Raw genomic sequence first — 14,697 nt, forward strand, 5'->3', positions numbered from 1 at the left:
AATAAAATGGTGGATATACCGCGCATATGTGGGAATCGGTGATCAGCGACGTTTTCTTTGATGTTTGCGGAATTTTTGAAACACACGTTACCCAGAAGTAACGTTAATGAGGCAGCGCACAATGACGCAAATGCCGACTTCTTCAATTTTCCGTTGCCGAATTGTTCAATTCAAGCCTCTTGTTATGCTCGTCAATCCGGGCGCACACTTTTTGGCACATATTTATTATGAAGGATTATGTGCACAGACCCAGTGGCGCAGACCCAACGGTCTAAAGTTGTCTACTCGCACATGTACACCCGCAAGTTGTCGTCCACGCGGGTAGCCAGCAGCCAGCAGCAAGTTGTCTACTCGCCAAGGCAGCGGCAGCCGCCAGCATCCGCAAAGTTGGGTGCTTGAGGCAAAGAATGCTTGGCTTAGAAAACACCCTATAGCATCAGATCTCCAAAGTCATTTGGACGAAGAAACGCTGAGGAAGAACGACTGCCGGCCAACTGTGGCAATGATATTACACGACATGACGTGAACGAGTTCCTCGTCGTTCCGGCTCAACAAAAGATGTCTAGCACTCAATACTGCTAATACTTGGTCCAATAGCCGTAACGAACTAGTAATATAATGGCGCGCTAAGACAAGGACAAATAATAAGACACCGACACAGCCTCTTCACTCTCCAATTGGTTGAACGCGGCATTATAACATTTCATTAAGCTAGTAACGGGGCAAGAAGCCGCAATGTTTCGGTGACGTCGACACAGCAGGGCTTTGTTGCTCGAAAAGGCGCTTCGCCGCGGGAATGGATGCGGGCGAAAGCGGGGAGCTCGAGACGCGGCTGCGGCGAGACATCTTGATCGCAACGTGACCGTTTAATGCATCAACGAAGGAAAGTTGTCAACTTCCATGCCTGTCACCGCATGTATTAGGGGTCTTTTTCAAGACAGCGTGTGGCTTTTCCTGTATGTCTGTGTTACCAGACCAATCTGTTTCGCCGCAGCGGTGATTACCCACGCTGCTCGAAGAAGCTGAGGCACTCAAGCACTTAGCAACCAAGAAGACGGCGCTAATTGATCTCGCCTCTCTATTGGACGATAATTATTAGCTTTATTTATATATATATATATCCGCACCTTGTGTGTTAAGTCACGTGCATTTTACCACTGATTCATTAGATAGTCTTTTTTTATTTTATTTTTAAGCTTTTTTTGCCGAATGGTGCCTTTGCGTTGCAGAGTTTTTCGTGTTGTCGTTAGCTTTCTTGCAGCGTCAGCTTTTTCCACAACTTGTTTCATGCCACTATATCCGTGTGTTGCGTACGACTACTTCTGGTGGCTTTTGCTATTCTGTACGTGTGCGTGCGTGGCATGTTATAATGCTTGTACGTTATTTTTTTTTATTGTGATTCGAAAATATCACGACAATAGTAACTTCAGCCCGCAGTGGTTTCTCCAAGTTTCTCCATATATAGGCTTTAAACCATCGCCTTTCAGCTTTATAGGGTACCGCGCTCTCTAAAAATGATATGCCGATTCCGACCTCGCATGCCGGATGTTTTCGAAGACGAAATCACATAGTCAGACTGGGCGCAACGCCTCGCGAACGCCTTTACCTACTTCTTTTTTTTTTCTTTTTTTGCTTGTCTAGAACACGAGCAACTTAAGCCTGCTGTCTTTAGTTCTTTTTTCGGTGCAACAAACTTCCCGTGGTCAGCCGTTTTTCCCAATCGCTCCGATGGTGCGTCGAAATACCGCAAGTTGAATATGGCTATCGCCGAGGCGCTGTTGATGTCTCGAAGCAAAAACAGTGAGCGTTCATAGATCATCAGCCATTGCGCGCGGTATGGACTGTTTAGTTGGCCGCGTCGACGCCGCAAACGGGATAGCGGTACTAAGATAATGTCAACTCTACCCCGTATCGTACGTAGCCTGTCGAACTCTTCCAATTGATAATGAAGGACATAGTAAAGCCTCTCTCACTGAAGGTCCGTCGACGACGTCCTTCTTTTTTCTTCATCTCGTCTTATTTTTCGTTACGACTAACGCGGTCCATTCACCGCACAGCACTGCGTATGTCTCTTTACGCTCGTCCCATGTTTTCTGCGCGCTGGTATTTTTTGACGATCATGAATAACCAACCCGAATTTCAGCCCTATAGTAACCGTCCCCTTACCTTTTGTGTTTTTTTCCGTATTTATGCAGGCCTGCCACGAGACCAAGCCGGGTTTCCTCAACGTGCACATTGTAAGCCACACCCACAACGACGTTGGATGGGTCCACACTGTGAACTTTTACTACAGAAACTGTAAGTTCAACGGCTACTCACAAGCACCGCGCTCAATTTGCTCGAAGCGACATATTGTATTGAAAAGGGGCCTAAACAGAGCATCATACGGAAAACGCTCTATTCGCACTCTATTACACCGACAAACAATGTTCTGTTCACTCGCCGTGGTTGCTTAGTGGCTATGGTGGTGGACTGCTGAGCACGAGGGCGCGGGATTGAATCCCGGCCACGGCGGCCGCACTTCAATGGCGGCGAAATGCAAAAACATCCGTGTACTTAGATTAACGTGCACATTAAAGAACCCCAGGTGGTCCAAATTCTTCCGAGTCCCCCTCTACGGCGTGCCTCATAATCCGATCGTGGTTTTGCCACGTAAAACCCCATAATTTTAATTTTCTGTTCGGCCTTGGAAAGAAATGACACTACACTTGTATAACTAAGAAAAGAAAATCTTGTGTTCCGAGCTCTAGAGCATCTATCTAGCTTTTATTGTTTTAACAGCGGAGCTGTTTAAGCAGAGCGTTAGACCGTAACGTGCGAACAGAACACCTTGGACGATCCTGGCGGTAGTGCAGAAAGGGTTCAAGCGCAATGGCACCTACCCTCTGAACTAGCGAAGCTGAGCCTGGCCAAGTCTAGCTAAGCATGGTTGGGACTTCTTAAGCTTAGTCAATCATCGATAGCCAATCAATAGCTAATCGATAATTGATCAATAATTATTAAATTCCGGAAAATGCTGGGGATGACTTGGTAGTGCTTAGCACAGCCCAAATACGTGGCCAATACCTTGTAATAGCGAATCGATATCCAATCAATAGCTAATCGAGAATCGACAAATAATCAATAAATTCCGGGAAGTTCTGGGGATGACTTGGTCGTGCTTAGCCTAGCCCAAAAGCCAGGACTAGCTAGGTGCCCATCAGCTCCGCTGTTTCTTTAGCATTGCGCCTCCAGTGCAAGCTACGCTAATTCTTTTGCTTGTTTCTTTCTTTAGTTTTGGAGTACTGGCATACATGAGGACGTGTTTGAGGTCTTCAGACCCTCAAAATTCTCTCCTCCTCTATCACGTCACTGCTTCGTATTAAGGGCGAAACTGCAATTTTTCTGCTTCTTTCAACCACAAAAAAGATTCGTATCGGCATAGGAAGGAAGGAAAATAAGAGGTGAAAGGCAGAGATGTTGACCAGGTTAAGTGTCCGGTTGGCTACTCTGCACAGGGGGATGGGCCAAGGGCTGAAAAGATGAGAAAACAAGAGAAGATAAAAAAAAGAAAGAAAAAGGAACGCATCAGTATATACGCACATTCTATAGTTTTTTTAATAAGTCCTGTTTCTTTTAAAAAGCGTACTAGCGCTTTTAAAGCAGTTTGTGCAGACGTCAGCTGGGACCAGGGTCCAAGAATTCTGGCTTCCGTAAAAGGACGGCTGTCAATCTTGTCGAGCGTGGTGCTGAAGACTTTCCTTTGTGCACTAAAACGATGACAATCACACAGAAGATGTGCTATCGTCTCTTTGCCCCCGCAAACTTCACAGTCTGAACTATCGGTATAATGTACTGCTACGACTATTCCTATACCAAATACAAATTAAAATTGAATATCTTGCCGATGTTCTTCGAGGAAGAGGGTCGTCGTCTCATTCGTGCATAGGGTGCACTCCCGAACATGGGGAAACGTGCGACGACGAAATCTGGTTTTGATTGAACGTTTTATCCCTGTACGCAAATTGAATTCATCAGTCGTGTCAGTTGTCGTTGTAACATATTCTATAACCTTAGATTCATCTCTCGAGCTCAAGAAGTGATTCTCACGCTCTTTAAGTACATTTAATTTTTGTAGTGCCTTCTAACGCACAAACTTGAATTGATCTGGGCGCCTTGTCACCAAAGGCTTGTTTACAAGTAAAATGACAGGAAGCCTGGCCAGAGCCTCAATTAGCGGCCCTATTCTCTCGATACTTCCAACGTCAGCTTATACCGGGTGTTTCTGCGACCAGCGTCTCAAATAATTAAAAACAGGGCATTTTGAGACAAACGTGATAATGTTTACTGAGCAGGCTAAATCTGCCTAAATCTTTTTGGCGTTGTGGAAGTAGCACTTGTCAAGGGTTGGCTGTTTTCACTAATGACCTTTCCTGTGAGGTGTTGTAAAAGGAGCCGACTCGCAGCCCCTACAAGTTTAATTGATCAAAGTGTGCGTTGTCATAGAAAACAATTTGTGACTACCAATATGCTGGTTGAACCGCCATATTTACCGCGGCTGCATACAGTGGTAGCTAGAAAAAAAAAGAAAGAAAGACGCAGGCCAGCCTGGGACGAGGCACACGCGTTCTGTCATCATTAAAAACTTTGCATATGACCCTAAACCCGAGGATTCAAAGGAGATATGGTAAACGCAAAAAAGAAAGAAAGAAGAAAGATAAACTCTGCAAATCCAACACATTGTTGGAATCTATGTCAAGCGAAGCTTTCGTGAAGCGGTTAACGAAATGCTGTAATTTTTTTTTTTTAGTGGTGTGCTTAAATCTACTAGGCGTGGAGCCGACCAGCGATCGATCGACCGACCGAGCCAAGTGAAATCATTTGATGGTAGGCAAAGAATGCTTCGCTTAAAAAAGAAAACCGCGGAAATGCCGACCCCGTGTAGAAATAACTGCTGATTGAAGAACCTTTCGCGCACACATCACTGTAGTTTCAGCGTGAGTAACAGCAAGTATTACAACTATACCAAATAGCCGAAAATCTTGAAGAAGGCTTACATTATTTTTCACTACATAATAGAAAGTACGCATCGCGACTATTTAAAAACACGTTAAAGATGGAACGATAACGAGGAAAAGAAAATAGGGAAAGTGTTTACTTACAGCGTTGATGCTTTTCTCATTTAGAACGGCAGTTAAGTCGAAAAAGATTGCGCTATTCTAATAGCTTTCTCCGCGCTGTTATATTGCGCTAGATGCCATAAAAATACGGGGTGGCATTCACAAAGCTTGTCGTTCGTAAGAACTATTTGTTAGCGATTGGTAGCCTTTGCTAATACTATATCTTATGCATAGCGTTACAGTGCAGTACATATGTATAGTAACGAGGCGCTGATACTGCCCTATAGTATGTGTAGTATAGCGACCCCCCGTGTCGTTTTGTTTTTCAGTTTTTTTTCTGTTATTTTTTTCGTGTTTTGCCTTTTTAGCGCTAAACATATCCTTTAGTAAACAACAGCGAGACCAAGAGCAAGTTTTTTTTTTCTGAAACACTTTATTATGTCCTCAATTACGATTGGTCGGCGCCTGTTCTTACGAACTGCTTTGGAGTACAAACTGCTCGATGAATAGAGAGCCGGTATTTTGACTGCTCGAGCACGCCTACTTTAACTGCGTCCGCAGCTAAGCAGACCATGACAGCGGTGAATAGCCCTCCAATTGATGTATATGCACGATGCGTCATCGTGTGTTCTTTCAGAGGACCCCTTGTTTCTACTCCGCTTCAGCTCCCGGCTCATGACTCGTATTCACAAAGCAGTTCGCACACTAGAGCGGTTTGTAAAAACAGGTTGCAATGGGCGATGGTGACAGCCGACGTGATATAAGTGGGGTTGGTAAGCCAACGACAAACAGTTCCCGGGAACAGAGAGCGTTGTGAATTTGGCCGGCGCATCTTCTTACTAACAACTGTATAGCTTATGAACTGCCCCTTGCCATATATGAGCCCAAATGACTTTCTAGTTTTCGCACAGCTTTAAGGGAACTTAGATGGCGAGCCTTTTACGGAAGAGATGACTTTGGGACCGTGGCCTCGTGCGTCTGCGATGTGCAAAGCCACAAAAAGCGCAGCTTGGCTTTTTGCAGATGCACCAGCCTGTATGAGCGCTTGTGTTGAACTGAACGATGAACCCTTCATCGTGTCTGTGTCCGTGCAAAGTGTGAAGTGATTTCATCCTTCTCATCTTTCAACCGGCTTTCCCCAATCCATTGTGCAGGGTATAGCCAACCGAGCTCAGCCTGGTTAACCTACCTGCCTTTCCCTTATCAGTTCTCTTTCTCCCCTACAGTATCTGTCCCTACACGCGCTTTTCATCATGAACGCGAACGCCTACTTTGCACTGTCGTATGCACAGAAGCCAGAAGAAATTGCGATTTTGCGAATATGGAGCCGATATGACGATTCTTTTTTTTTTCTTCTAGAAGTCGTTTACAACGAGAAAATACATGTTCGCACACCGAAGCGTCATCACGCCGGTGCGCGATCTGAAACTCCAGATACCTAGGAACCTGGGACCAGTTACCTGGGAACATGTTCTACGTGTTCGCTTGTATTGCATAACCGACGTGCTTAAGTTGATACTGGCCGACTGGTGCCAGGCTGTTCGCCAAAGTGTTTCAGGTGGCGCCGGTAACGAGCGCTTTTTCGAATATTATATTCTGTCTTTGTAACTCCATGATCCAGCTGCAGAAACAAAGGAACTAAAACAAAGCGTAACTACGCAGATTCCTCTGGTGCGGAGGAGTTTTACTCTTAGATTCTCGTGGTTAAGTTATGGAGCCTGCAAGACATGCGCGTCGCCTGGGTTTCCATCTTGGACGAACATTTTACTGTGGTTGTAATACCACTACTCATATCCCCTCCCCCTACCTCCAACTCCCCCCTCCCACACACACACACACACACACACACCTTCTATAAAGTGAGTTTCAACTATAGATCACCCACCGATATCGCTAGCCGCGCCGTGACGTCGGTATTACAACGCCATCGGTGTTTTGCCGCACCATGAAAGAAGCAGCAAGCGGATTCGCTCTTCGTGATTCGTAGCTCAGAATAAGGTTTCATATTTTCCTCATTCATCTTTACAATCTGATTTGCAAGAAAACACGTTCTGCACTCTGCCTGTCGATCATGTTGTCGAGGCAATGTAGGCAGGGCTTAAGATAAAAATTGATTTGCAACAACGCGCACGAAGAAATCAGGAGGTGTACATCAAATAAACGCATGCAGCTCTGTGTGTCGCGTATCGGACACAATGCATGCGTTTACTTGATGTCCACCTTTTAGGGGCGAAGCTCCTTATGGCGGCACCCGTTCCGTCCCCGTCGTAGTAGTAGTAGTAGTGTGTAACCAGTCTGAGAAAAATGAGAAAAAAATTCCGAAGTTGTGTCCGTAGCGCGGAATCGAACCAGGGACCCCTCGCTTCCGAGCGCGCGGCGTTAGCCCACTACGCCACGAAGCGGACATGGACAAACGCACCACGATGGCTATAAATACCCAACATTAACGAAAGGCCGCGTTTCTAGCGCGTTTCTAACGCGTTTGTGCTAGCGCGTTACGGCCCGTGTAAGAAGCTGGTGTAAGACGCTGTGGCCTCTCCACCTTACCTTCAACGCGTTTCGAACGCGCTGCCCAAAGCGGTGGCAAGTCAAGTTCAAGTCGAGGAGCGTTTATGAATACGGGGGTATACTCTCTCAGCAGTCATGTGATGGCGTCGGCAAACGCGGTGCACATTCCGGCATGTGTAAATGGCTGCGTAAGACGCTGTGGCCGCTCCCCCTTACTAGAGAGTACTGCACGTTTCTAACGCGTTTGTGCTAGCGTCCCCTTAAGCGGGAGATCCGATGATTCCCTCCGGAGCTTCGCCCACTCATCATCATTCACCTCGTGGATCTGCTGTCATTTTTTCGTTTCTTTGGGTGCGTTGTTGCAATCTTTCTTGTTGATTTCCTTTCTTTCGCTTCTTTTTTCTTCTTTTCCCTTTTTTTATTTTAACATTTTTTTCTCTTTTTTTGTCTACTGCATATTCCCTTCAGCAAACCCCAAGACTTAAAAAGAGAAAAGGTAGAACATGCATGGCGGATGCTTGCTTTTTTTTTCTTTTTCTGTGTGTGGCATTTCAATCCTGGCATTTCCATGGTCTGATTCGCTTGTTTTACAGCGAAAGCTGTATATGGCTAGGCGCAACGAAAAACCGTTCGCCCCATGTTTCTCTAAACGTCTCCATTGGCAGCGCCGTTAGTGACGTCGTTCTCTGCGTCGTACCTGCTCTGCCCGCAACGCCGGCTCCTCGGCTCTCCGTTGTCGCATTCGTTCGATATCTCGAGTTAGCTCGGCGTCGTGGTTAGCAGGGTCCACCCCTCATTGGCGCTTGCGTTCCACTTCGCGATTTCAACGGGGACGTTTCGTCGCAGCCGAAGCCAAAGTGCCGCTCGAGAAACTCCCGCCGAAAGCGGGCGTTGGCCCCGGTGAACGCGTTCCCGTCATTGCCACGTTGACGCTGCTCTGCCCGCAACGCCTCCTCCTCGGCTCGCCGTTGTCGCATGCGTTCGATATCTCGAGTTAGCTCGGCGTCGTGGTTAGCAGCATCCGCCCGCCATTGGCGCTTGCGTTTCCACTAGAAACACAAACAAACATGTAACCAATAATTGAGAAACGCTTCAATACAGCGTCGGGATTATTCCACTGCTAAACACCGGGGCCGCACGTGTGAGCTTTGCTGGTAACCATCTGTATGGAGTGCTTGGGCGATGTTTTTTTTTTCTCGGTGATAATTAATCTAATAATCATACGTCTTCACAGTACCAGAATTTCAAATTGGCCCCTGCACTTTGTCGCCAATCACTTCCGATAGCATTTACTTTCCAGAATAATATAGAAATGAGGCCTAATGTAGTTTTTGCTGAAACTAGTGACGTTTTCGCTAACCACGCTCCAGTTTGCGTAATGATACAATCATTTTTGCTGCGCCAAACACTTGCGAAGTAGGAAATCGGGGCCAGGTTTTTCGTGACTCGATGAGTCCGTAACGCTGTTAGGTGTTGGCCTGCCGTGACGCTGATACGTTACAGTCGTCGTGGTAGCGATGAGGCCTGGCTGAGAGAGCTAGCACGAAGGTGCCAGCGTGTGTAGCGTTAACACTCGCACCAGCGTCCTGCTCCCGCCCAACTGGCGCTGACGTAGCACACAGGGCGGCACCGAGAAGCACACAGGAGCGCGGACGTCAACGTTGAACGAGGCGCCAGCCTACTCGCGCCATCGTCCAGCTCGACCAACCCATGCGTTGCTGTCTATATAGGAGGCAGTAGTACAGCGGGCGTATGAGGTGGGACCTGATCAAGGCGTGGAGGTTTCTTCGCTACTTCTCACCGATGCTGGCAAAGCCGAATCGCCTAGTGCCGCAGCCACGTAAAGGATGGGAGCTTATCGAAAACGTCGAACGGAGCTCGCGAGTCGTTGAGGCTTGCCCGAGGTGTGCATCAAGTGATTTTGGGGTCGATCTGGTGTAGACAAGCTACGAAGACCTAATAGAAGGGGTGTGAATGTTGAGGTATACATAGTGCGTGGTGCGGAGACATGGAGGGGGTACAGGTACGTCTCATGTATACGTGCGTGATGTATGGCATAGCAAAGTGATCGAGCTGGTCGTAGCAGTACTTGACTTGGGGTTGTTAATAGTATGTCGATTTTTCTTCTCGTATGAAGGATTTTCTACTTCGTAAGGTCTTATTAAAGACGTCTTTCTTGGGCTACCTAAACGCGAAAAACTTAGTGTGTCTGTCTGTCTGTCACTCGATTCAACCACCCGGCCAAAACCAACCAAGCTACCAGCTAGCACTGGTGGCACAGGGTCATACACGTCAACATTATACAGCGCAAAGGAAACCTCAGGCCTATTTGAGGCAAAATATATGTACATAACCTGTGATCCACAGCGTTCATTTAATCAGGAATACACATTGGACTGGTTTTTACGTTAGTAAATGAAAGATCTACGCGTTAGAAATGGTGCCGAAGAGACGCTACGCGTTAAAAACAAGCCGACTGAAACCGCGGCTCTGTAGCCGGCTTCAAGCCAACAGTATTAAAAGGCCCCAACAGATGGCGCGAGAGCAGGGCGAACGCGGGAAATTTGAATTGAATTCAGCAAAACCTCCATTGCATCCATCATGGGAGGAGTGAGAGGGGAGGGGAAGAGCGAGAGGGGTGGGAGGGCTGAGAAGAGAGGGTCCTTACGTATCAAGGGCGGCAGAAGACGGTAGGCTACCCTGCACTGGGGAAGGGGGAGAAGGGATCGAAAGAGGAGAAGGAAGAGAGAAGTTCACACCTTGCACATTTACACAGTCAATCGTTCATCGCTGAGTTTCGTCACAGGCGGTCATACAGGCTTGTGCACTTCAAAAAACGCAGCAGCGCCTTTGTAGCCCTGTACATAGCAGACGCACGAGGCCAAGGGCCCAAGATCTTCTCCTTCGTAAAAGGCCTGTCGTCTAAGTGCCCCAAAGCAGTCCGAAGGGCAATCCTCTCTTCGTATCTGGGGCAGTCACATAAGAGATGTCTGGTGGTTTCCTCAACACCACATGTGCTGCAGTTGGCACTGTCCGCCATTCCAATTAGGAATGAATAGTTTGTAAAACAAACTCCTATTCGCAGGCGGCACAGTAAGATTCCTTCTTGTCGTTTAAAACCGGATAAAAGTTCTAATTGCATCTGTGGGTCCATGGCATATAGGCGCCGGTTGGTAAACTCTGGTGTATTCCATTTTCTTAGAGTTAAAGACGGAACCTCAGCAGTCTTTTAAAGTAATGTCTATCAAAATAAATCGTTATCGTTTTCCTGCCAGCGTAGCCGTTCAGAAATCTAGTCACTCTATACATACGCCTCAGCCTCCTCATTTCAAAAACTTTGATCCATCGAATTAGTTTCGGTTAAGGTGGCAGTGTCTTTTTCTTCATCTCTACCTGTGGAAAGCGATCCTTCTTTCTTAAAATAGTAATGAGATACGACAAAAAAAAATAAATGAAATCGGCAGACTCCACTGTAGTTGACGTCTACATAATGCGAACCATTTATGATTTGTAGAGAACGGTTGTATGAATAATGTAAATGTTGTGTATCGAATGGTTATGTAGAGATGCTGTAGTGTTTACATTTATAACAAGTAAGACAGAATCTTTGTAATGGCGAGGTATAAGATTGAAAGCAAACTCAGTGGCACATATTCAATGCACATACCCAGTAGCACGAGTGGCGTACACCCTGCCGCCCCTGTGGCGCATAATTTTAGACTGCACACTCAGCGAAACTGGCCATCTTAAACGGCCAGATGCCGTGCATCTAACCGCAAAAAAAGTGGTTGCACTCGGCGCAGGATGTTTCCCATTGAAAGAAAAGATGAAAAAGAAGAACGTTGAGGCGTGCGTGGAAAGAAACAGCAACAAACCGGTGCCGCCGCGCTCTTCGGCTGAGTATGCCCATTTCGATATTCTCCTCTGCTAAGATTCCCCGATACCGGCAAGGTCAGATGGTTCAAGCATAAAAGTTCCACCGTACATGAATCGTGTTCCAAGCTGCTCTGCCTTTAATTAAGGTTGAGGTTAAGCCTTAGACGGCTATCGTGGTGGCGTCTTCCCTGCACTGGAGGAAAAGTTGGGATATGGCTTGATCTGCTGCACGAATCCCTTAACCTTATCGTGGAGTGCATTCTACTCCAGTTTTCGTATTAAAACTATTCTTTTGCTTTATGTTTTGTGTAAGTTCACGCTTTTATTTCCATTAATTGCCTGTTATATATTCTGAGGGCCAAACCTCGTGGAAACATTGCTTGGAAGGGTATGTGACCAGACGCCTGCGTCCAGCGAAGAGCAAACATTTACGCGATGGGTCGATTCGGTAATCAATTCGGCACTGGGGAACCATCGAGCGATTTCTGTGGTCCGTATTGCTTAGCGCCTGCGTGAAGGCCAGGCAGCACCGGTGTCCGCACGTCGGTCTCCGCTTTAATGCGCTCGACAGGCGAAGCAAGCAAAGCTAACCGTGGAGGCAGCCGCAATAGCAAGACCGCCATGAGGCAGTCGAATGGCGACTTGCTGCGAGAAAATTCACATAAGAGGATTCAGCGATTCGGTAACTCGCGGGTTGCTTGCTGCGTCTCTCTATGTTATTTTCAATGAGTCGTCAAAATGAGCAGAATAAGAATAAGCTTGGTCCGAAAGGGCTGAAGGCCACTTCAAAGCCGGAACTTATTTACCCTTTTCGCGGTGATCCCGTGGGTGCTGCCATGTTTGATCACGTGGTGACGCGTCCATTGCTTACCTCAACTGCCTCTGTTGCCTCCGTGCTTACAATGGATGTGTATGACGCCGGTGCAGCTTAGCAAACCTCTGTTTCGGGAGATGTCGTAGACGGTGACTGGGTGAACGACACGAAGCTTTGGCCGCAGTTCCAGTGAACATGCGAAAGCGCTTTCGGAGCTGATTAAGCTATGTCGAACGGCGCGAGCAGCGTATATGGTGCTTGCTCTAAAAGCGGGGCTAAATATGTATTCGGAGCTATCCAAACTTTCCGCTCATGAATTGAATCAGCATTATGGTGTTTTGGTCTTCGTTCTTTATTTGGCAAATATTTTGTAGCAGCGGCTTGTCACGTTTCTGACTCGATCAGTAAGCTTGTTCCTCGGTGCGGTCACTATATGATTACTTTCTGCCTAATCGCTCGTGGGTGTGCTCAGTTCCGTTAGATTTGTTCTTGCTGCACACAAGGCTTGAAACGTAGCTTTTCTGCAATTGTAATACCTTGTAGCGAATGCGTGTTGTCGCTAGTAACTCGCTTACTCTTGTGGACCGTCACGAAACATTCAGCTTCGACCGTCATAGTCGTGCGCTATCGGAGTAGTGCCATCACTTATTGTGCGAATATAGTGCGCATATATTCAAGTGTTCGCCCATTCACTTATTCTTGACACGTTGGTGAAAGTGTGGGTGTAAATTTCCGTGCTGGTTGGGGTAGATGTGTGTAGATACTGTGCGCGAAACTTACTATGACAGAAAGCGGCGCTACTCCCGTTATCATTGTTTAACGAGCGGTACTCACTCTTGCCGACGTACGGGGCTGAAGCCCTTTCTCTGAAGGTTAATTAGCAATACAACGCTGGCGGATGAGCAAATTTGTGTATTCTCGAGGAAACCCGTACATCTCGAAGTGCCGGAAACATGTACGGACAGTTGCAGCAGCGGTCCGCGAACTTGGCCCCACATATTCATTACATTCCTTAATATACTAGTCACTGTTTTTGCAGCCAACTGCTGCACACGTCTTCAATCCACCTGATTCAAGCCAGCCTGAATGAACCACAGTGCGTTAGCGAAAACTCAGTTGCATTTACGACAACTGATCGCACAGCAGCAAGGTAGAAGCGGTAATGGTTTCGTATTCGTGCGTGGTTGCTGAGGAGACGTATGGCGCGCCGTCGTAAGCGCCATCTCGTTTCTCTAGAACAAACTGCTCCGCGAAAAGGGTCAATAATATCTGTCTTCCGAATTCCTTCTCGATATGTGTCGGAAGCTATGAGTGGAATATAGGCGCACTGCCAGAAAGGTTCGCCTTTTTCGATCGCCGCATATCGAGACGCGTCGCGGTGCTGTACCGCAAAACACAGATTTGGCAAGCAAGCAAAGTCATGTGCAGACAGCAGTGCCAGTACGATTGATTTTGATAGGACGTGAAAAATAAAACTCTGTAAATATGATGCGTCTAACTTTATAATGGAAATGCTGCTATGGTTGCACAACTGAGCCAGAGCCCTGCAGCAGGCATGTCGTCGTAAATAACTGGTACACAGCTGATAATAAAACAGTAAGAGGCAGACGTTCGAGCTTTCCTATGCCCGGTGAATGAAAATCAATGAATCTGGGAAGGTGCGCCAGAGAGGTGTGTATGTGCGTACCTATTTTTGTACCTGTTTGTTGCCAAAGGTGGTCTTGTCACTCTTGGGGTATTAGTATCATGTAATTAGTGGATAACAAATCCGCCGTTGACAAATATAGATCCACCTATTGAAGTGTCGGCAGCTAGTCTCATGCACATCACCTTGGTTCATTTCCCTTGTATGCGCAGTGGGTTTCCATCTGCCGACCTCTACATTCCGACTGTTGATTTCTTTGCCAGGTAGTTTAACAAACGTAAATCTATATTCAGGAACTACTCTCAGAGGACAGGTTGATGTAAAGGATACCTTTGCCCCCTTTTTCCGAATACCCATCGTCAGGTCTCGAAAGCTATACCCAAACCTCCGAGGGCCCGTGAACTTACCCAGAAATTCGCTTAGCCTGCGAGAGCGTTCCTTGACTCTCTGCCGGATTTGCTGTTACATGCTCTTGCTATTAGCCCCCCCCCCCCCCCCCCCCCCTATATAAAGGACCAAGAGGGGCGCTGCGAGCGATGACGCCATGGCAATAATGTGGTGGTGGTAGGGGTGGTGAATTGTAGCAACAGGTGGGTTTAGCCTGGCGAACAAGGCCTGAAATTGCTCCGCCCGAGCGTCTCTTACAATACCGCTGAAGGGCTTCACCGTCCATCAAACCGGTCTCTCTTAAGAATTCGATAAGGAGACGTGAAGTTTCTTTGCGGACTATAACTGATCCCTCGGGAAATACAACG

At 47.1% G+C, this 14,697-nt stretch overlaps 1 protein-coding gene across 2 annotated transcripts in view; it reads left to right on the forward strand.

Moving 5' to 3' along the window:
- LOC119436344 (lysosomal alpha-mannosidase) overlaps positions 1 to 14,697 on the forward strand; it is a 615,486-nt gene that overhangs the window by 441,330 nt on the left and 159,459 nt on the right. For both annotated transcript variants that reach the window (XM_049657027.1, XM_049657033.1), the window contains exon 3: positions 2,196 to 2,298. In XM_049657027.1, coding sequence (XP_049512984.1) covers positions 2,196 to 2,298 — 103 coding nt within the window. The remainder of the gene's footprint in view (positions 1 to 2,195; positions 2,299 to 14,697) is intronic.

This window comes from Dermacentor silvarum, chromosome 1 (genome assembly GCF_013339745.2).
Source record: "Dermacentor silvarum isolate Dsil-2018 chromosome 1, BIME_Dsil_1.4, whole genome shotgun sequence".
Classification (NCBI taxonomy): Eukaryota; Metazoa; Arthropoda; class Arachnida; order Ixodida; family Ixodidae; genus Dermacentor; species Dermacentor silvarum.